The 24,292-nt window shown below is 36.9% G+C and overlaps 1 protein-coding gene across 5 annotated transcripts in view; it reads left to right on the forward strand.

Annotated features, from left to right (window-relative positions):
- LOC140234822 (ribosome-binding protein 1-like) overlaps positions 1-22,415 on the forward strand; it is a 71,293-nt gene extending 48,878 nt beyond the window's left edge. For 4 of the 5 annotated variants that reach the window (XM_072314863.1, XM_072314871.1, XM_072314893.1 and 1 more), the window contains 7 exons: positions 2,864-2,956; positions 4,607-4,669; positions 8,403-8,621; positions 9,644-9,937; positions 11,016-11,183; positions 13,950-14,018; positions 18,064-22,415. In XM_072314863.1, coding sequence (XP_072170964.1) covers positions 2,864-2,956; positions 4,607-4,669; positions 8,403-8,621; positions 9,644-9,937; positions 11,016-11,183; positions 13,950-14,018; positions 18,064-18,093 — 936 coding nt within the window. In that variant the 3' untranslated portion in view covers positions 18,094-22,415. The remainder of the gene's footprint in view (positions 1-2,863; positions 2,957-4,606; positions 4,670-8,402; positions 8,622-9,643; positions 9,938-11,015; positions 11,184-13,949; positions 14,019-18,063) is intronic. The other variant, XM_072314880.1, reaches the window with a different exon arrangement.
- The last annotated feature ends 1,877 nt before the right edge of the window (positions 22,416-24,292 follow it).

The following is a 24,292-nucleotide window of genomic DNA, read 5'->3' on the forward strand; positions in this document are numbered from 1 at the left end:
TATTTTTACGTAGCGGTACTCTTCTTCATTCTGCTTCTTAATATACTTGATATTTGTCAGAGTGCTTTAGATTGACTGCTGTAAAATACTACTACTACAACTACTACTTGACGGATGCTTCTGAGATCAAGTATACTTTGCTTTTGCCAATTATCTCTATCCATTATCAGTAATATACTGTATCCTCAATTTATTATACAAATAGTGAATGGTCACGAGTGCAATGGTACAAGATTTCGCACGAGGTAAAAGATAGAGGCGCTCTATTCAATGAGGCAAAGCTGAGTTGAATAGTGCGCCTCATCTTTCACCGAGTACAAAATCTTGTTCCATTGCACGAGTAAAGACCATACACTATTTATTTTATACAACATCCAAGTAGATCTTTGTTATTTGGTTGGAGGATTGTTTGGTAGGTCGAAGTAGGCCTAGAAGTCTATATATGTATGAAAAATATAGCCATACTTACATGTGGATCCACTGCGATTCTCTTTCTGGCTTGTGCAATCAGTGTAGATACAGGTCACAGCTAGCGCTCGCGCTCATACACATACACTAGCACTACGTAGACCTACGTACGCGCATGCATGTACTGCACACGTACACTGCGCTAGCTGCATGCGATCCTCAATATGCAACACACAGTACATGCAGTACCGTACAATTTCTCGAACCGTGGAATAGAACGAAAAAATCGAACCAAGTTGCACGCAAAAATAGAACCAATAATGCACGCCGCGTTGAATGGAGTACTTATTGAATATCACGTCACCAACAATTCTCCAATCAAATTACAAGGATCTATTTGGACGTTGTATAAAATCAACTATCTTATGAAAAGTATTGGGCATGATTGACAATCTTCAGATGTGTTGCACCTGTATTTCAGCTCTTCTTATATGTGTGTGCATGCATATCTTACATGTATGGTAGTTAAATTTGACGGTTTTATTTCATTTATGTGTGACTTTTTGTTTGTTGTATTTAGTTGCTATGATTTCTTAAACTAAAGTTATATTGTTCTGTGTGTGTAATTCTTTCAAAAGTACTGATATATTAGTGCATATTCTTGTCTTATAGATGAATTTCTGTTTTTCATTTGTGATTACTTTGGAACAGGATTTTTGTTTGTGAGGTTTTGTTATTGCTCATTTCAATATGTTTGAATTGCCATTCTTTCATTAAAAAGAGATTTGATACCGAAGGTACTGAGTATAATACTACTTGAATTTGAGTTATCATCACCACTTTAATAAAATCACTACTGGATATGTTGAATTATGGTCTTCACCCACCTCATGTTAACTGCTGTACATTTGTGAGTTTCAAACATCAAATGTGCCAAAAGCCTGGAAAAAGGTAGAATCATTCTTCTGTTTATGTGCAATTCTTGAAATTTTCTTTTAGTCTTTCTAATGATCTGTAATTTCAGTTTTGAATCCTTTTCATGGAAATTATGTGAATTTTTTGTTTTTGTTTTTGGCATGGTTTTGAAGTGTTGTAATGAAATGTTTGCCATTAACCCACTGGGCACTAAATGTAACAATGCTATTGGCATTGAAAAAAAAAGACAGTTTACCCATGCAGAGCTCAATACTGATTTTTTTTTTGTTTTTTTTTTTGTTTTTTTGTTTTTTTTTGAGGGGGGGGGGGTCTGGCAGCCCACTAAGGCCATTAAAATCTTTAAATGTGAAGTTTTGGTGGCCCAAAATAGATACTGGTATGTGTGATCTGAAATAAAAGCAAAAGTAATACCGGTAATCCATTTTGAATCTTAGTTGACCGACAGGGCTGTGAGAAGACGAAGTTAATGACCTGACACCATTTTTTTTCGTGGCCCTGGGCCACCGGGCCACTGCTAATGTTGAGCTCTGCCATGCCTCATGAACCCAAGAGGGTGTGGCACGCACTGACCTCAAATGCAGCCTTACGAAAGTGGCAGCAGTTCGTGTGCACGTCCGCACTGTGCAGGGTATCAGCAGTAACCATGATGTTCTGTATGATCGTAATCTGGTCATTTTGTTACAATTTTTTTTTCAATAATTTACAATAACTTCAAGTTATACTTGTCATGGATACTGTACACTCACAAGCACCATACTCACAGCTGATTGGTTGTTGTCTGACTGTTGTTATGGAAATGGCAATCACTGCAGTACAGTATGTTGCAATTTGCATAAATAGTGCCTGATATTCAGGCAATGGAGTAGTGTTGGTTGTAATTGCAAGCTGAGTATAATTGAGGATAAGAAAAAAAAAACCATAAGTAATTTCAAAACATTCATTATAATTGTGTTGCGGTGGACCATTGGGTTACATGATTTATTTGGTCAGGAGTTTCATGGCCCTCATCGTATGTGCCAGTTATATCACTTTGTCCAGGGAATATTGCAAACATTCTTCATTATTAAATTGCATTTCTTTAGGGTGGCATCCCCCCCACCCCCCACCCATGCATGAGATATGGTTGGGATGCTAAAGTGAATGATTGGTGTCACTTTGTCTTTTGTTTTCTATATATATGTATTATCTATGAGGACTCTGGTGTATATTTCTGATTATATTCCATTGAAATCACAATGATCACAGGCAAAGATTGCCTGGTTGAATGGTACATGGCGATTGATGCCGATACAGTGACTGCCAGCAGTGACCAACAAACGGGGCAGATAACATAAGTGGTGTCATCACATTGAGTATTTGGGATTCAATACGATAGGTATCTCAACGCCTCGCTCATGATATCACTCTCGGTATTGTTTGTGAAAATGTGTAGTTTACTGTCAAGATGACACTGCCTGGACCTGTCGATTTATGTAACACTGTCCCGCCATCTCCCCACTCCTAATCCCATCGTCTACAGGAGGGCATCCTCAACAAACTCCAAAACAGCGTGGAGTCAGAAGAAGTCAAGTGGGAGGAGAGACTAAAACAGACAGAATCCAGCCTGGGCCAGGTAGGTAGCCCAAAATAATCTGGTGGTCCATGTTTTGTGGTTATGGACCCCTTTGACTGGAAGCCCCCCCCCCCCCCCCCCCCAGCACATTGGGCCCACCCTCAATCTTGCTATCCTCTATGAAATAAAGTGGTCTTAGAAACATTTAGTCCACCACATGCATGTCTCTTCCTTACTGCACTACTTAGCTTGTCTTTTTTTTTTAACACTCTCTCCTTCCTGTGCACTTTGGGTGTCAATGTACTCTTAGCATTTTTCATTTATTTATTATTTTTTTACAGAAGTATGTAGCTTAGCTTCCAGGCACACCAAATATGTTTTTTTTTTCTCCCCGATCTTGTATTTTGTAATGTTGATATGGGATATTGGGTCATGTGGGACATCTACATGTTCATTGTTGAAATGTTTTCTTGTAAAAGTGATGACAATCAGTTAGATGGAATTCTGCTTATTTTCCTGTGCTTATGCTTAGCAAAATGCCATTTGGCACAGCTGTAAAATTATTACAATGTATGTTGGGCTTCAGTTTACAATCTTTGATTATGTTGCTGACTATGTCTTGCAGTAGCTTGGCGTTCAAGGATACAACTAGTGGGTTGTCAGTAGCGGTGTAATTTTTGTCCATTTGGTGGCTATTGCTTTTTTAGATTTTTTTTTTCTTTAAAAAATTAACTTGATGTATATGTGTTTCAGCACTCGTGAGAGAGCAAATGTCATGACAAATCTATGGAATATATGAGTTTTCAACATCAAAAAAGTCTGTGTCGTCTGCTGGAAAGTTTGCATAATTTCCTTTTGGATGATGAACTTTTGCCACTTTGGCCAAAAAATGAAAAAAGAAAGAAAAAGGAAAAAAAAAAAGAAATCCATTTATGAAATGAATGGTATACATATTTTGATGTTTGTCTGTAGCTTGGAAAAAAATTTATTTTACACACCAGTTGCTGGCAAGAAAAGTGTGTCGTTTGAAGAACGAATGAGCCAAATTGCTGCAAAGATGTATGATATGCTCCGAAAGAATGGCAAAGCAGAAGCTGATCATCCAGGCTTTCATGTTCTCTTCTGCATGACTTGAGTGGCTGAAATGGCTGAGGCACCTCCTCCCTCCATTGGCCCGAATTCACGAAGGTGGTACAAATGAAACCATGGTTTAAACCATGGACAAAAACCATGGAGCGCAAAGTGCCGCACGGAATATTTCGTTACGAAATCTGTCATTTCGTCAACAAAATGACCGTTTCGTTAACAAAATTATCATTTCGGGAAGACATGTTCATTTAAATACAAAATGTCATTTTGTTACAAAATAATCATTTCATCGACGAAATGACCGATTTCGTAACGAAATATTCCATGCGACACTTGGCTCTCCATAGCTTTTGTCCATGGTTTAAACCATGTACCATGGTTTCATTTGTACCACCTTCATCAATTTGGGCCATTATGTATTTCCCTCCCTTGCATGCCTAGCTAGCATATTGCACGTCTAGTGTAGCCAGTTGTGTCGAGTGTGAATGCATGAAGTCACTACATTGACCCTTGACCCCTCTTGACCCCTTGGCGTGAACTTTCTGTTGCTCTGCAAACCTATCCCTGTCCCTCTCCCTCTATCTTTCTCTCTTTATCTCCCTATCTTGATGTCTCCATAAGGCGAAAGGGGAAGTCGCGTCGTTACAAGATGAATTGGATACACTTACATCGAGTACATCACAGGTGAGTTATGCTTTTTGGCTCAGATGATTAAATGTGTGTATGTGTGACTTTCTTTACAAAACCCACAAAAGTTGCCAGGTGACCTGTTGCTTTCACACCAGATTTTGAAAGTGTTTTTTAGTATTCATAGTCTTCACGAAGAATCTTTGGTGTTTTTTAAGTCGTGATTATGGTTTATCCGTACTAAGAACAAATCTGTAGATTCTTTTCTTCTTGAAAGATAATTATGATACTTACTGGTCCCACAGGCTTTTCAAGAGAATTGTTCTCATCACTAACTTAAGCAACAGAACTTGACATAAAATAAACTAGATAAAGATGTAAGATAGAATGAAGAGCTGTTCTTCCACTGGTTTTGGGGATTTTGATCCACATTAATCTCACAGGCATGCAAATAATTTGGATCCTTTTTTTTTTTCTAAGGTATGTGGCTATTTACACCTTGTACTGTCACTGACAGTACATATTTTGGGAGTACCGGAATCTTAGAAAAGACTGGAAACTCACAGGAAATGTTTTTGTCCTGTCTTTATTTTATCTTAATCATAGGTATAAGCATGTGAATTGCCTATCACTATTATCATCATCATCTATTTTGTTATTGGGAATAGTGGACATAACCATACAGTCCACCTAGTCATTGGTTTGTGCACAGCATACCACTCCGACAGAGCATAGATTACTAGTGTAGTGACATTTTTTAACAGTCATGGTGTCATTACACCGATCAGGTGTTATAACAATGCCTGTGTGCACAGCAGGCATTAAAGACACAGTGATTCTTGTAAGCTTGTATGTAAGTTGCATTGCCCTGTTAAACATGAAGAGTTTTCATGCCTTGATATATGAGAGGAATATTCATCCTGGCTATTTTCTTGTAGCATCTGAGGTGGAAATGCCCCCCCCCCCCCCCCATCTTCCATTCATATGTGAGAAGACATTGCATACCTTGGTTGCCTCTGAAACATGCCAATGTTTCATATACTAAAATTCACAGCAACACCCTTTTCATGTAAGCAAGGGCTTAAAAACACAAAAAGATATGAATGTAACTTGACCAGAAAAAGTGATACTCCATGGGGAAAAATTAGCAAAGCTCACTTGCTGATGCTCCTCTCTGGGGCTCAGGCATATTCTTGCTGAGATCATTTCCAATATTTCAAAGGGGTCTATGGCTGAAAGCATAGGCCGGGAGAGGGGGGGGGGGGGGAGGGGGGGAGTCTTTCATGGGAAGTCATCACTTGAGTGCCCCAAATTTGAGGAATTACGATGTGTAGAGGGCCTTATCGAGCATGAAATACATGTAACTACAAGCATGCAAGAAAATTCCCCTTGATAACATGATGGAAAAGGAACTTCCCTGAAAATATTTAAGCTTGTTTTTGTAGATCAACCTTACTGAGCCAATCACCAATTCTTACAAGTTTCTCTTCGATTATTGCTATATGTAAAAGCACATTTTCCATGAAACTTATCAGCCATAGCAAAAAAAACAAAAATAAAATAAAAAATATAGAATCAAATGAATAGATAAAAACTGCTGCTTGGAGAGGAATGAATGTTTTCTTATTTTGCATCAATTCATGCCAAAATGTTTTTCACCTAGGTGTCGAGAGAAAAGGGTTTATCAAATATGGTAAGCATGAAAAGTGTAGCCACTGTTCACCCTAGCTCTCTGTAGCTAGATTGTCTTATATGAGATGTCATTCACATATTCTTCCATCTACTTGACTTTGTGTGGTCTTTGTGGAAATTTAGCAGAGTGGCCTTTATCAAATTGCTGTGATTTTTTTTTTTCTTTCACTGTAGCACAAACACTCTTTCTTTAAAAAAAAGGAAAAAAAAAGAATGTATCTGCATATTTCTGTATGTCGCTAAGGAACAGTTTCGTTTGGTACAATGGGTGTGTTATATGTATTTTTTCATCTCTTCAGAATGATGTTGGTTTGGGGATATATCTAAAGTATAGTGAGATGTTGGTTTTGGGATATATTTAAAGTATAGTCGAAGTACAATTTTGTGTGTAAGAGCGTTCTCTGCATATATTCTACATATGAAACCTCTTATAGTTTCTACAAAATGTATCATTCAGAGCTATCAGTCATCAAACATAAGTTAAAGAAGGTGGTGATTTACTTTTGTGTATATTTCTGCAGATTTTAGTATAAAATAAAGAATTTAGTGTAGCACACCCTGCTCTTATTGGCTTAACTTTGCTAAAATAAAACAAATTCAGTGAATCTAAAACTTTTTTTTTTTTGTCTGAACCATCTCCATACCCTCTGCTTTGAAATATATTCAGCTTCAGAACAACATGCTTAGTTTCAGGATTCTTTCTCTTTCTCTACCTATCACCTTTCATAAAATTTATCAACTTTTACCTGAAAATGATGTGACAAATGTGCGAATCCTGTGTTAGGTGTGCACAAATTGCTGATTGCCACAATGGAATTAACACAGCTAAAATGTATTCACACATGCAGTGACTTTCAGAATAACTGTATTAGCAAGCAAATAAGTTCAAACATATCTTTGCCAATTTGTGAACATATCTACACATCAAATTTCTCATATATTTCCCCAGCATTTAGCTCATCTGTATATTAGCATTAACCCAAAACATGTCCCCCACCCACCCCCACCCTCACATATTCATCATTCTAATTCACAATATTACGTACTAAACATACTCCAGTAAATGTCTGATTTTCAGAACCCAACTCTCCCCAGTCATTTGCACTGTAGAATATTGGCTAATGTAGTACATCCGGTAGTGTGTGCTGAAGGTTTCTACATTCTCACTGTGGAGTTGAATTTTGATGCATTAGACACGTGTGCAGTGTTGGGAAGTACCCTAAGTTTCCACAGCCATACATGAAGAAAGAAAAAAAGAGTTAAACAAGTCTGTGCATGGATTGTTGCATGTGTGCAGAGCTATAACTTTCTGCACTCCTGGACGCCAAGGTTGAACTTGAACGTATTCCATCTTCTCCAACTCCTCCTATTTGCTTGTTCAGAAAGCGTGCTTAACAATCTTTTCTTGGTGCCTCTTTCACCGAGTCACTGAGGTAACAACAGTGGAAGTTTCGGTCTTCTTTGAAGTAAAAACATAGTTCTCATATGCCTGCACTGCAGAATTGTCAATTTTTGCTCTAAAATAACACAATTTCAGTTGGGTAATGACGAAACTGCAACATATTAGCCAAAAAGTTCACCGAAAGTACTACAGTCTCAGAGCTTACCAGATTGTGGTTGCTACGTGAAGTTTTATTTTCAATTGCATTGATCATAATATATCGGGCCATAGCAGTATCCATTGCACACAAAGTGCATGCAGCTTATTAGCTGCATGCAATTCAGTAGTACTTATAGGGCACGATTTGATCATCACATACAAGTAGCGCTCATATGTACCCTCTACTGAATGGGTAGAGTGCTTCAGGAATAAAAGTTGGCTACACCAACTTTTATTATTTCACACATTTGATCTCAAAATAGTCCAAATCATTATCCTGGCAAACCGTGTCAGCCTGGTAAGTTTCTTCTTAGACCCTTTTAATGTATTGCAAGCAAATTCCAAATGATGGAAGATGAATTTTCAGCCCTTCTGAGAACTTTGTTTTGACTTCAATAAATGCATGCCACAAATCCTTTCTGGTGAGCGGTTCTGTCTGTGGATGAACGAAAGCAACATCTTTTTCTCTCTTCCGTTGTTCGCCCTCCCATTTTCCAGACCTCCAGCGAGAACGCGAGGCTGGCGTCGGAGTTGGAGGAGGCGAATGCGACGATAGGCAAGCTGCGGCAGGACCAGGAGGCAGCGGCCTCCAGCTATGAGACCACCAGCCAGGAGCTGGTGGAGCTGAAAAGCCAGCTCCATAAGCTGAAGGAGGAGCTGGAGGCGGCCAACCTACGGGCGGGGCAGAGCAACGACAAGGAGGAGGAGAATGCAGAGGTAGCTCTCCATCCCAGACGCCATCCTAGCATCTCCACCTCCAGATCCAGCTCTCCCTGCAAAGGGGACGGCGATGTTGCCCCCTTTTAGGGATGACTCCTCTTGATTGGATGCAGAGCAGATTGAATGAGCAGATATCCCAAGAAACGTGTCATACTGACACCCTACTCTGACCTCAACCCTTGTCAAATAACAGGCTCTCTCTCTCTCTCTTTTTCTCAACTCGACAAATTGCTTCAGCTCTGCTAATTCCACCCAATTCTTGTAGTGCCCCTTGCATGTTGCTTTCCTGTCGGTTGCATGTGTGTCTAAGCAATGTTCACTCTTTATTTGTTACTCTGATTTGGAAATTTTTGTTTATGTATATATATATATATATATATATATATATATATATATATATATATATATATATATATATATATATATATATATATATATATATATATATTTATATATATATATATTTATATTTATATATATATATATATTTATATTTATATATATATATATATTTATATTTATATATATATATTTATATTTATATATATATATATATTTATATTTATATATATATATATTTATATTTATATATATATATATATATATATATATATATATATACATATATATACATATATATACATATATATATACACACACACACACACACACCGGTATATGTTGGCTTCTGTGTGGTTTTTTAGCTGATAAACTGACTTGTGTAAAAAGAAATACCATGAAACCTTCACATTATTTCTTAATTGTTAGATCTGACTAGAACAAAGAAAAGACATCATGTGATAGCCAGTGGTTGCTACAAGTCATTATTTGTGATTGGATCTTAAGTTCTCAAGCATTAGGTAAATTCAGCATATTTTAGTGCATGGCAAGAGATGTACTGAGAAGGTGTATACAATATACCTTGGCCTGAAAAAGATGAACTTTCATGAAGAAAATGATTTGTAATAAACATATGAGGTGATCTGTTTGTAATCTGCTCCACTTTTATTTTGTGCCAGACCAAAAACAGATTGGCATCCTCGGAGGCGGCGGTGAAGAGATTGGAGACGGAGCTCCAGGAGGCCAGAAGTGGCCAGACAGAGGCCACCTCCCTTCGCAAGCAGCTGGAGGAGTCGGCGGCTCAGCTGGAGGCGGCCAGGGCCACGGCCCAGGAGGCTGGGAAGGAGGTGGAGGCGCTGAAGGCTCAGCTGGATGGTGCCTCCAAGGCAGCTCCGGCCAGTGGGGAAGAGGACCTGGCACAAGCTCGGACAGCCCTATCTAAGGCTGAGGAAAAGACAGCAGCTCAACAGAAGGTATGGTGGCCATGAAAAGGAAAAACAAAACAAAACAAATCTGAATTTTTCAGTGGTTAGGTGGCCACTTCATCTATTTGTTGTGTATGGCCAAATGTACTGTCAAAGTGGAAGTTCTTTGTTCTTTGCTATTAACTAAAGTTAGTTTGGTGTGTATTGTAATACCATGTGGTCTGTACCATGTCGTGTGGTGATGCATACCTGGGTCCCGTTTCATAGAACGTGCTATCGATAACAAGTTACGATAGTTGTTATGAGCTAGTGAAATCCTTGCATCTGATTGGTTGAGAGCAGATTTGTCATAGAAATGTGGCAGTTGTTACTGATAACAAGTTTTATGAAACTGGACCCAGGAAAAGTAAGGTAGGGCATACTGGTGCATTTTGTTTTATTTCATGTGCATAGTCAGTCTATGCCACTTGATACCCCCATATATCATGCAAAGAAAAATATTTTCAAAACCTGTCCTCAGTTTACTTGTCACTGACATTTTATGTGTTGCAAAAAGCAAAAAAAAAAAAAAAAGTTTTCACACAACAAAACAGGGCACTTGTATTTTACCTGTATGTCACTGCATATAGATTATGGGAAAGACACTGCCCAGTGTGATGCATGCAGGACTGAGATTGAACACTAATTTGAAAACTTGTGTTTATTGACAATAAGACTTGAACCTAATTTTGTTTGCAAAAAGTGAATTAAGACTGATCATAAGCCAATTTTACTTGCAGCTCCCAATGTTTAGGAGTACAGACGACCTGAGCCAGTGGCAGCATCAACCTATCAAGAACTTCCTAGACATCAAAATTCTTCATTGATAAGAAAGGGAAATATGCAGTATCTAACATGTGCAAATATACATATATATGTATATATATATATATATATATATATATATATATATATATATATATATATATATATATATGTATATGTTATACAATGCAATATAAACAGAAGCAACACACACACACACACAAAAAAAAAAACCACCAGTGCTCAATGAGAGCGCAAGAAGAAGGAATGTAGTAAATCATTGTTGTAATATCCCTTTCTGTCTCCTCCCCCTGGTAATCAGGAGATCAGCACATTGACAGAGAGCTTAAAGAAAGAGAAAGCCCTAACCCAGGACCTGGGTAAGGCTGCGGCCAAACTCCAGGCCATGCTGAAAAAGACGCAGTCCGCCCTCAACGTGGAGAAGGAGACCGTTGCTCAACTGAAGATGCAGAATGGTGCGAAAGAAGATGTAAGTTTTGCTCCCGTCCTGTTTTTTTCACTTTCACATTTTTTTTTTTTCTTCTACTCTTTTAGCCCCTGGGTTTGCTTGGTAAGGGAATGAAGTGAAAAAGGGGAGCAGGGCAGTTTCAATGTTGGTCGGCCGAGTTCCCTCGATGTCCCAAATTTGGTTGTGTGCGTGATGTCGGCACTCACTGCAGCATGCATCATCCATTTTGTAATGGCCTTGCATGTGATGTTGGGTTTGCTTGGTTCTTGCACAGACAAACCTCAGCTGCATCAATGGTCTTGTTAAAAACACTTTGCATAAGTTGAAATATTTTATTTTTTTTTTAATGCTTGATGCTAGACATTCTTTACGTGATAGAATTAGTGCATTTTATTTTCATACTTTATCTGCTTTTTTTTTCACTGTACAACTGCTATATCTGGTGCTAAGCAAGCACTCTAAAGATGGTTTTAGTTCATGCTCTTTTCCTGAATTAATACTTTGAAATTTTGCAATGGGTTGACTAGCATGGCCTGCAGTAAGGTGCAAAAGCTCTATCATGCTCAAACTCTTCATTATTATGGACTACATGAATTTTACCCACTGAACAGTGTAGTGCTATTTCTGCAGAACACCAGAATTCAAGCGTGAAGTAAGGTGCAGAGATCTAAGCCTTAATACATTGGATAGTGAAAGGAAGCAAGTCTGAGTGGGGTAGTGAATTCTGAACAAACACCTTTTTTGTACTGTGGCCGAAATAACTAAGAAATAATGTATTCATGGTGCTCTGAAAGGTGTCGACATAAAAATAAGGATGTATTTTATTAGGTCGTTCTGTCACAGCATCCTTCAAAAATATAGATACAGTTGTTTGTTTGTGGGGAAGTGAAATCTTGAGAACAAGTGCAGAACAAAGTGTTGCTACCCCCCCCCCCCACTTTACAGCAACTCTAAATCCTGACATAGACTTGGGTACTCGCTGTTTCGACGGAACTGAAGTAAATCCTAACCTCTGTGTATGTACGTGTAGATGCAGCTCTAGTTATTCCACAGGTATTCATGCAGTCAGCTGTCACTTTTGGATCCTGTGTCTTAGCATGAGCTCCTTTGTCATCTTAACATCTAAAATTAAATTTAATGAGAATTGAAATCTCCCCCCACCCCCCCTCAAAAAAAAAGAAAACAACCAATGACACAAACTAACTTGAAATGAAGCCCCTCCCCCCCCCCCCCCTTTTTAGGTATTGCAAAATATGAATTTGAATTAGAAGTAATGGTGACTTTAAATAATGGCCATGCTGACGTTTCATGTTGAGGAGTGACATTTTATCATCAGTGACATCCATCCCGACGACAGAACTGATTGACACTGGAGAGTTTGAAGAAAGCCATTTGAATGCAGAAAAGTCTACAACATCAGAAAAATTGAAAATAGACATAAACCAACCCATGCTATGATATTCAGTGTTGGAGACTGTGAAAGTTAACACTTGCAAGACTATGGACAGTAACTATGCCATTGGCAATGCCAACACATTGACATACTTTAAGTTCATTGATAGCAAAAGTTACCACATGTTGTGTGTTGGATGGATGTGTCTTTGCTATGACTTCTGTTACTCATGTAAGTGCATACAAATGGCCCCCTTTTTACTGAAAAGGATAAATCTGTGGTAAATTTCACACTCAGTCCACAGTCAAGAAACAACAACAAAAACAATCGATTGGGAAAGAAGTTTCACATATAGAGAGAACTAGAAAAACGTTGGAAGCATTTTGAGAAATTGAAATTAAGTTCAGTCTGCATCTCTACTAATTTGTGCAAATAGTGGAAACAGTCTGATTTGAGAGGAGACACTGGATTTTTCAACAAGCCCACCTGCTCATGCTTTCAGAAAAAACATGAAAATAAGAGAAAGAAGACAACATATCTAAGCCATTTCTACTTCTTTTTTTTTGGGGGGGGGGGGCAGGAGAGGAGATTAGGTATCACATTCACATCCCATTTTCATTACAAATGGTACTACTTGCCTCATGTGTCTGAAAACTTTTATAAGTAAAGTCAACACAAGTTTCTGGTGTGTATGTGTGTGCATTGGCAGTGAGTGAATTCTTGAGTCATTTCATGCTGTCAAATGAAAGCACGGGAAAATAGATTGAAACTTCCCGTTCCGATATGCTGTTGTCATATACCTGCAAACCATTACAAGTGAAGTTATTACCAGTGTGAGTGCTCGCATTACCACAGATTAAAGTGTTGAACCTTTCACACTGTCGGAGTTGAACGTATCATTCATTTATGTTGTATCCACTGTGTTTCACTATTATAGCCCCACTACCACCTCGGAGGAAAAAAAAAAAAATCCATCGCAAAGCTTGTTTGGAATGCTGTCTCTGCATGACTGTATTGGAATTCATTTGAAAGGATTGTCTATACCATCGACAACTGTGTCAAGGGTCATGCATGAACTTACTTCCATTCCTGTATAGTTGCACAAATTTTAAAGGAAATATTCAGGGTGTCAATATTGGGTTGGTTTTTTTTTTTTTGTGTTTGTGTTTTTTGTTGATACTAGTTCTCAAGAAATAACACAGCACCAAACAGATACAAAAAGTAAAAGAAAAAAACATTTTCAGGAATTGGCAGCTTTCCTTTTACTCCTTCCACCTGTTCTTTTTTTTTTTTTCTTGTTTTTTTTTTTTTTTTTTTACTCTTTTATTTTGTGGGACTTTATTTTCCCCTGTTTTTCTCTTCTGTTTCCCTCCCCCGTATCCCCTCTGAAACAGGCTCTTGGCAGTACCTCACTGACAGAAAGCCAGGTAGAATTGCAACTAGCCGACGCTGCAAATGAGGAGGTACAGGACCTTGTTCAATTTGAGGATGTTTTCCCTAGTGCCGATTAATTTGAACCGGATGTAGGGAATGGAACAGTTTCGAAAAGTTTTTTTGTTTCCGAGGATGAAATCCTCCACTACCCACGATTTCTCTGATTTGGCATAAAAGCAAAAACAAAACAGTTGATGTCTGTCACCAATGTCGTGAATGTCCCATCGTATCACCATTTGCTTTGGCTTCCAAATGCATGCTCCTCTCATTGTTTCATCTGCCAGGGCATCATTCCATCTCTCACTCAATCCTTCAGTCTATCATAGCCTGTTTTGCATGTGTCATCATTTCGCTGTTCATGTTCATGAAGCAATGCGGGTTGCAAGGGTTGTATGGCATCCACTGCCAGCCCCCACTACTGTGCCAGAAGACTATGATTTCCAGTTTCAAGATCGTAACAGCAACATGGTTGGGATTGCTAATGACCTCACCATCAGCTTCTACAGTCATTGGTCAGCCTTGAGTGACAACTGGTCAGCAAAAACAAAGGGGGGGGGGGGGGGGAGTTCATGAGGGAACATGCCAAACAAAAATTTAAGGACTTTTTATTCCCAGTAGAAATATACCCAGTATGCTTTCTTCTTACTTTGTACCCGAGGTCATTGCTCAAGATGAAACAAGTTTTATATGGGACAAATTTATTGGAGGAATTGTTTATAGACAGCATAATATAAGGGACACTACTTAAGTAAATTGAATAAGTAAATAAAAAATACAAATAAAGAAATGAGTTAATGAGGCTTGTGTTTATTTGATAAATCAATATCATGTAATAGCTACAAAAAAATCAAGTACATTTTCAGTAGATATTATGCCAATCTCATATCAGTCAAGTATGACATGATTCAATACTGCTCTATTCAGTGTGCAGTATTTCAACATTTTATGCAAATTTTTATGCACTGTATGCATAAATAAATTTCATATTTTGCCAGGTTTTATGAAAGTTTGAACAGCAGGCAAGTTCACTTTCTTTCCTCACCTTTTCTTGCCAGATGTTTTGGACTGACACCCCCTTTCCATATTCTGCATTCAGGTTCCAAAATTTTAGTGTTGTCATGATAGGTGTTATCTTGCTCCCATGATTCTTCAGGTTTGGAGAAATAGTTGCTTTCACTGATTTCAAAGGGTCATTAATTTTGAGATAGTGACCCTTCGCTAATTTTCATATTTTGTTTTCTGTGTTTCATTTGTTGTAATTGGTGATAACCGTTACATGTGGCATAATATGTTTGTGTTCATTGTTGGAATTAAGAGTTCAATCTCTGGCTATGTTAGCCAATAAGTAATTTGATACAAAGGGTGATACTTTTTTTAAACTTTACTTTATCTCTATAATATCAATTTTCTATGATTAACTTAAAAAAAAAATTCTATAATTTCAACTTTCTATGATCAACTAGTATTACATTTTTTCATAGATATGTGCATACATATCAATAATTTTTGTATGTTTGTTAATTTATGTATGTGCATGGTTGTTGACATTATTTCATCTTACCTGTAGTATTATTTGGGTTGTATTTTCACTTTATTTTGTTTTGAGAAGTTCTTTTTCGATTTGATGTAAACCAACAGGTAAATAATAAATAGTTACTATCACTACTGGTATTTGTTAGAACACTACTTTCGCTCATGCAACATTATCATGTGGGAATGATGAGGAATTCAAACTGCCAGGAATTAGAAATACTCTCATTTGCTTAGATGATGATCGATGTGTAAGGAAGCATACGGAATGGTCTATCACACAAAAGATGCAATGCTATTAAGAGATAGATATCCTCAAAACTGGTATGGACGGTAAAACACTCTGTGTTCCTGCAACAGTGCACTCCTAGTAGAATGAAGTCCTCAAGACCAGTGATTTTCATTCATTAGATTGAAATTTATTTCATTTGTTATAGCCAAACAGTTTAGTGTATGAAGAAATATAGATTAAAATTTTTGGACCTGAATTTTGATGTCATTGTATGGAGAATATTGTTTTTTAAGTGTGTTTGTTATAACAGGAGTGCACTGTATGACAAAAAGTAATCTGGAACATTATATTGGTTTAGATAGAGTACCAGTACTTTGAGAGGTCACCGCGTACCTGAAACTTGAATTTTCTGCAGTAGCCAATTCTGTAGCATCACCAATAAGCTTGTGGCATGCACAATTGTGACAGCTTAGCCTCTTTATTGTGGATTTTATCTCACATGGCTTCCCAGAACTACATACAACAATTTGTTGGTTGCATAACTTACAGCTTTGTTTTAAAAAAAGATACACAAAAGTGTTGTATCAATTGCATGGAACATGCAGTTGCTCTATTGCTTGGTATTTTTGCTTTACGTGAACAAGTCATTCGTAAGAAGAACATCCAAGAATGTTTTGCCTTTGGGGAAACATTTCAAATGGTCCATTATCATGTAATCAATCAGGTTTATCCACTTGCTGGTTGGTTTTTGAATAACCCATTCACATAATTTTACCTAGAATGCGTTCACAGCTACCCAGAGCAGATTCCTCCGTGTCAGCTTTATTAACTCCTCATGGGAAAACTGCCAGTAATATATTCCCACCTACATTGTATATTACCTCCACAATCTTACCTAATGGAGTGAATACATGATACCAGAATTGATGGTTATGTTCATTATGTCTGCAGCACATACTAAGTGCTTATTTTTGCAGCCAGTTCAGAGGGGGGTGTAATGGTCGGACTGTATTGATTAGGGGTTCGTGAACCAGACAGCACCAGGGTCTCATGAACCAAACAGCTTGAGGGTCTAAAGCATTGTCCATTAAACCAATTTTAAATTCTTAATATTTTTTTCCTCAGATCTATATCTGTGTTGCCACATTCATTACTTAGTTTTCAAGTCTATAGTTGTCATTTTAGATCTTTGAGACTTTCTTCTTTTTTTCAGGTATTCAGTAGGGGTTTTGTTAAAGAGCCAGAGAGCTTTCAATTAATATTTTGTGATGTGCCAAAAAGAATGTTTGGCTGTAGGCACTACTCAGACAGTGCCTAGTAAGGACAGCTTTCGTACATTTCCTATTAACGTTCTTCTGTTGTCACCTTTTTTTTTAAAGAGCTTGCATTTATATGAATTGTGTTCGATTTGATTATTTTTTCAGTTTTGATTTAGATTCACTGATCTTTGATTTTATCCTTTTATTTTTCATGTGAGTAATTCAATTAATCCTATTTAATCATTCAAAATGGAAAAAGTCATGATTCATATGCATGGGGCAGCACTAATTTTGTCCCACCAAGATGTTGTTGTTTTGTTTTGTTTTGTTTTGTTGTTTTTTTTTTTTTTGGGGGGGGGTAATGAAGATAATTTTGTTCTATAGGGCGTCCAAGTGTTTTTTTCCTAAATTTGTGTATTTTAGAATCTACTGCCATATGCATTGAGTGACAAAATTTTCTTGATTTTTACTCAGTCTCTCAATTTATATAAGAAGTTTAGTATCATTCAACAATGAGACATTCAAAATGCTGATCAATTTTTCTGTATCAACCAAAATCATGTTTGTTTTGGTGTTGTTGTTTTTTGTGCAGTTACTTTCTTTCAATTCCTCCAGTAAAAAGATCAGAATAGATAGGAAATGACCTGGAGATGTCCTCTCTTGGAGAAACTTGAATGTCATAAATGCATTAAGATATAGGCAAGAGATCAATATTTTTGTGAATGAAATCAAACATGTGTAGCTCATCTAATCACTGAATCGTTAGTATGTCATCATACATGGCGTTCCCTCAAACATGGCATTGCCTCAGACTCCAAGTCATTTGTCACCACGATTTCAGCGATTTCATTCTACATGTTAAGTTTCTAAGTGGTGACAACTAATGTTCATTCCTGACTGTGGATCTTTCATTTAATTTTTTTTTTTTTTTTTTTTACATGGCATGTTTAGCATTTGTCTAGCTTTTGTGTGATAATCAGCACATACAGGCTCAGAATAATCAGGTGTTATAATGTCTTCTTCTTTGTCTCTCCTTATTTCTTTTGAATACAGGCCAAGCAAGTTGATGGCACAGGAGTATAACTGGCAGTGCTTACCGGCCGCACAGTTGACGTTGTGGAGACCAAAAAGCATAACAAGAAATGTAACACACCTTAACTACGATGCCAACAGCAGCAGGAGACGACTTAAGAGTTACCAATGCAACTCATAATCAGCAGAAAAACAGGTCTACGTCTGAAGCCATATCAAAATGTGTATTAATTTTGTAGATAACTGCATGCATGTTAATCCTAATGAGGAAGCGAAACAAGACATATGAGTTCTCTCTACATACAAAGGAGATGAATGAGATATCAAGTAGTGGAGCATGTATACTCTCAGTCATACAGTCCAAAGGGAGTAGGTTTCATTTTTCATATTTGAAAAATTGATGGTATTATGAAGTATTATGTCCTTTACGGATGTAGAATAGTCAGGGCAGTTGCTTCTCTCTTTTTAAGAAAAATTTTTTTTTACAGAAATGTCACCATTGTGCTCAGATTTGAATTCAACTGCTTCATTTTGAGATATAACAATGAATATTACCAATTTTGTTAGATTTTTTTTTTGCCTTAATATAGGCATGATTACTTGAGGAGATTGATGCAATGTGTTGTACATGTGCATCAATATCCTCAAATTTATTGTCACAATGAATTAAAGCGCTTCCACCGTATTCTGTCGAGCACTATGATAATCTCTTTCATGTACCTGTAGTCCTTCGTGTTAATCTTACACATTCAGACACATCAGTGTGCCAATTGTGTACTTCAATCAAAGGTAAATGTACAAAAATGCAGACACAGTACAAGCTCCTTTTGTGCTAGTATGTATGCATCTATTATACATGGTAAAAGATCCTCTCATTGAAAGGAAATCATTTACAAATTCACTTGGCATTGATAATTCACTTTTAAGGAGTTTAGAATTATTTTGTTTGTGACGAGAAACTGGAATCTGACAAGGTGATTACTTCTTTGCATTCCTTTTGCCAAGTCTGCATCAGGTGGTAGGCCGATGAATGAGGAGTCCTTATTTTGTGTGCAACAAGGATGGATGCCAATTTGCCAGTGCCTCATTTCAGGCTTCTTTAATTTGATTTTTTATTTTATCATGAAGAGATTTTAGTGTTAATTAAATTTTGTCTTTTACAAGTACAAATAGCATATTGTAGCCTCTCTTTTTCCTTTTTTTTTTTTGTCAGGGTCACACCTAAAGCATCACAGGCATCTATATAAGGAAAGGGGCTGATATTTGCACTGTATGTTCTCTAGAATGAATTAGAAGCGTAGCAAGCAGCCAGAAGATTTCCAGAGATTTTAACAGTAAATGCTAGTTCCACAAAATAACAGCTACCTCTCACATTTTTTTTTCCACCGGCTCCCTGTGAGCTACCGTCCCTTCCCTCCTTTTTTCTATCTATCCCAGTTTGTAATGCAAAATGTGCATGGAAAAAACAAAAGTTTCCATCTGAAGGAAATTTTCAAATGTTCATTCCTGTCACTCAGACTTGGGTGTTCCTGAGAGTGCTACTGTCAAGATGTGTTTAGCTACGTTTACCTGTATTGGTGGAGGTGATTGTGTTGAAGTGGTGACTAGGTCGTGCTGAGAATTCTCACTGCATATCGTCGCAATCCTTTTTTTTTTTTTTTCTTTCTTTCTGTATAATTGAAACAGGCAATTAAGCTATGGTTGGGATCATTTGCCGGGAGAAAATGTCTTTTTAGAGGGGATTTTGGGTAGGGAATGGAAAAATCAATATCATAGTTTCTTGTGTGGTTATTGACTACAGAGAGCAGCAATTTATGGAGGCAATCAGTGAAATGCAAACTTTGGAGTGGATGAGTTTGCTGGTATGTAGTGAAAAGATGTCTTCAGATTGGCCTCCCATTTGTAAGGTTATTTTGAGCCTTTTTTGTGAGAAAAAAGCAAAACGTATTAATCAACATTTTGTTATTGTAGTATTACCAAATGGAATATGATGACAACACTGCCACTGACTTGCTTGTTGGTTTAGCTTGAACATGTGGAATATGGTGTCAATATCTCATCTTAATGTTATAAATATCATTGAGAGGAAAGCCCCAAATTTGAGACCATGCCGGAGAATTCATTGGTGAATAGGAGCTACTTTAATAACAATGAATCGATTGTAAAGGGAGTTGGAAGAAATCAGATGTTACCTGTGATTACAGCGCTTAAGAAATTCAAACTGAAAAGAACATTCCAGATTTAGCTTGCAGTGATTTCTGCGTACAACACATACAAGGTAGTGTGCTTTGCCTGCTCGGCTGGTTGTCCTCAATGTGTAGGGAAAGTAAAGTGTATAGGGCTTTTTTTCCTTTTCAGTGTAAAAGCTGTACAGCAAACTGCTTTGCCTGTGTGTACATCCTCTCTGAAGACCTGTTGCACATAGATACTGTATTCTGCCTGATCATTACAGGTGTCAATGTCCACTGTAGATGCATTTATTCCATGCCAGCAGCATTAGTAAACATTGTTTACCACAGAATGAATTTTGCAAATGAATTTGTAGCTACAAAGCTGATTTTGTCTTCTGCCCTCAAAGTGAGAAGAAAAAAAAAATGATATTGGTGTGAATATCTCTCTTTTTTTCCACAATTTTTCTGTTCAAATGTGTATTTTCACCCTGGCTGTCCAGATGTAGTATAGTATAGTGCAGGGTATAGAGACTCGAACCTAATTGTCTTTAATAAAGGAGTGGTTTCTGTTCAAGTCATGCAAGAAAGACGTTGATTTCATTTCAAATGTTTCATTAATTTCCCTGTTCGGTGATGAGAACTCAACCTCACAAATGGTGTGTTGGCCCAGTGTCAAGTCAGTGTCAATTCAGTACCTTTCACCAGAATGAATAAATAAAAAATGCATAAAGCAAAGTGCTAGTGCCAGTGAATGTTGACATTCACTCTAAATGTTAGTATTCACCCTAAAATTAATTTTTAGATATTTTGAGGTAGTCTGATTGAATTGATGGTCACAATCTTTTTGGGTTTTTTAAAATATTTTTTTTGCCTATGTCTTGCTTTGTATTTAATATGAAGACTTCATAGCTTGGATGTACTAAAAAGGCCAGGCCAAATACTTATAGTTAGATTCATATCTTACATGTTTTGTTTTTTTTCTAATTTTGTGTACATGTTAAGATTATCATTACCTGCTTGGTATCTGTGGAGAACAAAGCTGATTTCATTTGTTTGTCAACATCAAAGAAACATTTTGTCTGAAACTGAGTTGTGGAAAAATGGTATAGAGGAAGCCGTAGAAAGTAATATAAACAAAATCTAAAATAGATATATACACACATATGAATATATATATACATTCTCTCTATTTGAAAACATTTTCTCTGTAACCATTCTTATTTCTTTTAATTTGTAAATTCATATTAGCGTAGTTAGAAAAGTGAATGCAAGACAGTAGCATGACCTTCTTGACGCATTCTTGGTGAGATACCAGTCATTCCTGATTTTTGTATTGACGTATCAGTTGCAGGCCAATATAGTGATGAAATGTCTCCAAATGTACTCATGCTCAAGAGTTCATGTAGAAGCTGTATGTTACAAACTACAGTGTAGTGACTGTGCGCTTGCACTCTTATGTTATTTGTTTGCATGCCATGAATGTAGAGCGATATCAAAGAGTCTTACGGCCTTGCTTCTCCGTGATCGAATTCTCATTGACCCTCTGTCTCGTGTAAACTTTCTAAATGCACTGAATTTCAATTCTTACTGCCTTTTATTCTATCTTCTGTAGTTTTTGAAGATTATCATATTTTTGTTCTTTGGGTTGTAAATCATTATGAGATACTTGAAATTCAACTTTTGACTGGTCTCTTCAATATGTATACTGAACATCTATACATGTTTTGACTCGCATAGTTATTTCACACACACACGCAAAAAAAAAACAAACACCCAACAACAATAATCTGAACACTATTCATGCAAAGTCAAAACGTTCTCTCAGAACAGTGTTCACCCGTAATATCTAGACTAATCATAAAATGCATAAATGTGATAATGTGTATTGATAGCAAGGATTCAGTGTAGATGCATCTGTTGTATAATTGGATGGATTGATGGGGAGGGGTGGGGGGATTCGGTTGTGGATGCATGGGACCCGTTAGTGAATGCCGAGGCAATGGACCGGAAGCAGGATTAGGTGGGTTTCATCGCGGATGTGTTCCTGTTTTAGTGTCGGGCTAGTTGTGACTTTGCATGGCTCCTTTTATTCTGAACTGATTCTTGTAGTCTTGTGCTGCCCAACGTAATGTATTGTAGCTGTGTCAGATGAAGAGAAAAACAAAAACAGATGAATAAAGAGAGAAGTATGGCTGTATCCAATGTGACACGAGTTCTCTTGGCCTTTCTTTCTCTTCAATATTGGTGTGCACCTGTGTGTGTGTGTGTGTGTGTGTGTGTGTGTGTGTGTGTGCAGAGTAGGAGTTTACATGCAATATGTGTGTATTTTTTCTTTGTTTGAAATCAATGCATTTCAAGTAAGGGAAATAGATGTAAGAATCATTTTGCTGTCTTTTCATAAGTAATTTTCAAGGAAGAGAAAGAAGGAGAGAAGGTCAGGGTGAATTAAGCAGGATCCTTGACTTCTGGCCCAACAAACCACAAGCACGACTCCCGCACTAAAAGATGAGGCGAATGATAGAAGTTGCATCAAAATTTGATTGGAAATTTGAAATAGGAAAGTGATAGAAGTTTCACTTTTTCCCCCCTCCAGATACACACAAATGGCAAGACATGATGATGTTTGTTTACAAAGATATTTGTAAAATCATGCTTTTTGTTGATTTAGCAGCTCCCCCCCCCCCAGTCACCGATGTACTACAAATGTTGGGCTATTACAAGACTATGATAAGTTGATGTGTTTAGAATAGGACTGGATACATCTTATTCTTCTGTATCTGATGTCAAAAATCACAATTGAGTGAAGATTTGTATGCAGTTCACTTGGAGACATGTCAGGTGATGAGATTTATCTGTCTATTACATCTATCCATCTATGTGTGTGTATTTGTATATAACAGACTGTATATAATATAATTATTAATATAAATACTGTAAAACAAGGAATGTTGGTGTGCATTTTAATTTCATGAATTTCGTGAGCGCCAAGATTCGTGAAATTAAAATGCACGCAAAAGTTCTTGTCTACACTATATGCGTTGAAAGCCAGTGGCAATTTGCGAAAATTTCATGCCACGAAAAAGGCTGTTGGCTCCAATTCGCGAATATATCATGTTTTACAGTAAATATATATGTATATATATGTATATATATATATATATATATATATATATATATATATATATATATATATACACATGTATATAAATGTATATGTATATATATATATATGTATGAGTATATATAAATGAAGAAACAAACTGGTAATGCATTAAATGGCCAATAAAGCATTCAGGAGTCTTGACAAAGTTGAATTCATTCACTGATTTATGCATGAAATCATAAATCAGTGTGTAAATTTTGCCGGAACATAAGCCAGATGTCAACTACAACATTATATGATTATTAGTTATACAAGAGAAAATTATTGATTTTCTATTTGTAATTAATTAGTTATGCAAATTTATTCATGAAATATTTTCTTAACATATATATATATATATATATATACATACATATGTGTGTGTGTGTGTGTGTGTGTGTGTGTGTATTTATCAGTGTATAATGTGTGTGTAGGCCCTACTTGTGTGTATGTATATATTCCACTTGAACATATAAACTAATATATATATATATATATATATATATATATATATATATATATATATATATTTATAAATTTGTAAGTTATAATTCGAGAAATGCATAAATGGCACAAGCTCTGACTTCCTCCACTCTTCAATTTTGAACACAAAGATTCATTCAGCTTTTTGTATTTAAATATGAAGTTTGGAATGCCAAACTTAGTCTTTCCAAAGTTACCTGGATGCGATCCTCTCTCCTATTGGATGTGATGATATATTTACAACGAAAATACAATTGAGGTAGTCCCAGCAAGTAGAGATTTCATATCTCCTTTAACCCTATTCAACTGGGCTATTTGAGACAAAGTTTTTACTGAGGGGGAGGGGGTGAATTTGACCCCCCCCCCAGATCTCGGCCCCTATATGGCATTTGAAATTCATGTATGAAATGGCGCGGCAAAATCCATTACACGCTGCTGAATCATAGCGCAAGGG

The sequence above is a fragment of the Diadema setosum genome, chromosome 1, assembly GCF_964275005.1.
Source record: "Diadema setosum chromosome 1, eeDiaSeto1, whole genome shotgun sequence".
Lineage (NCBI taxonomy): Eukaryota > Metazoa > Echinodermata > Echinoidea > Diadematoida > Diadematidae > Diadema > Diadema setosum.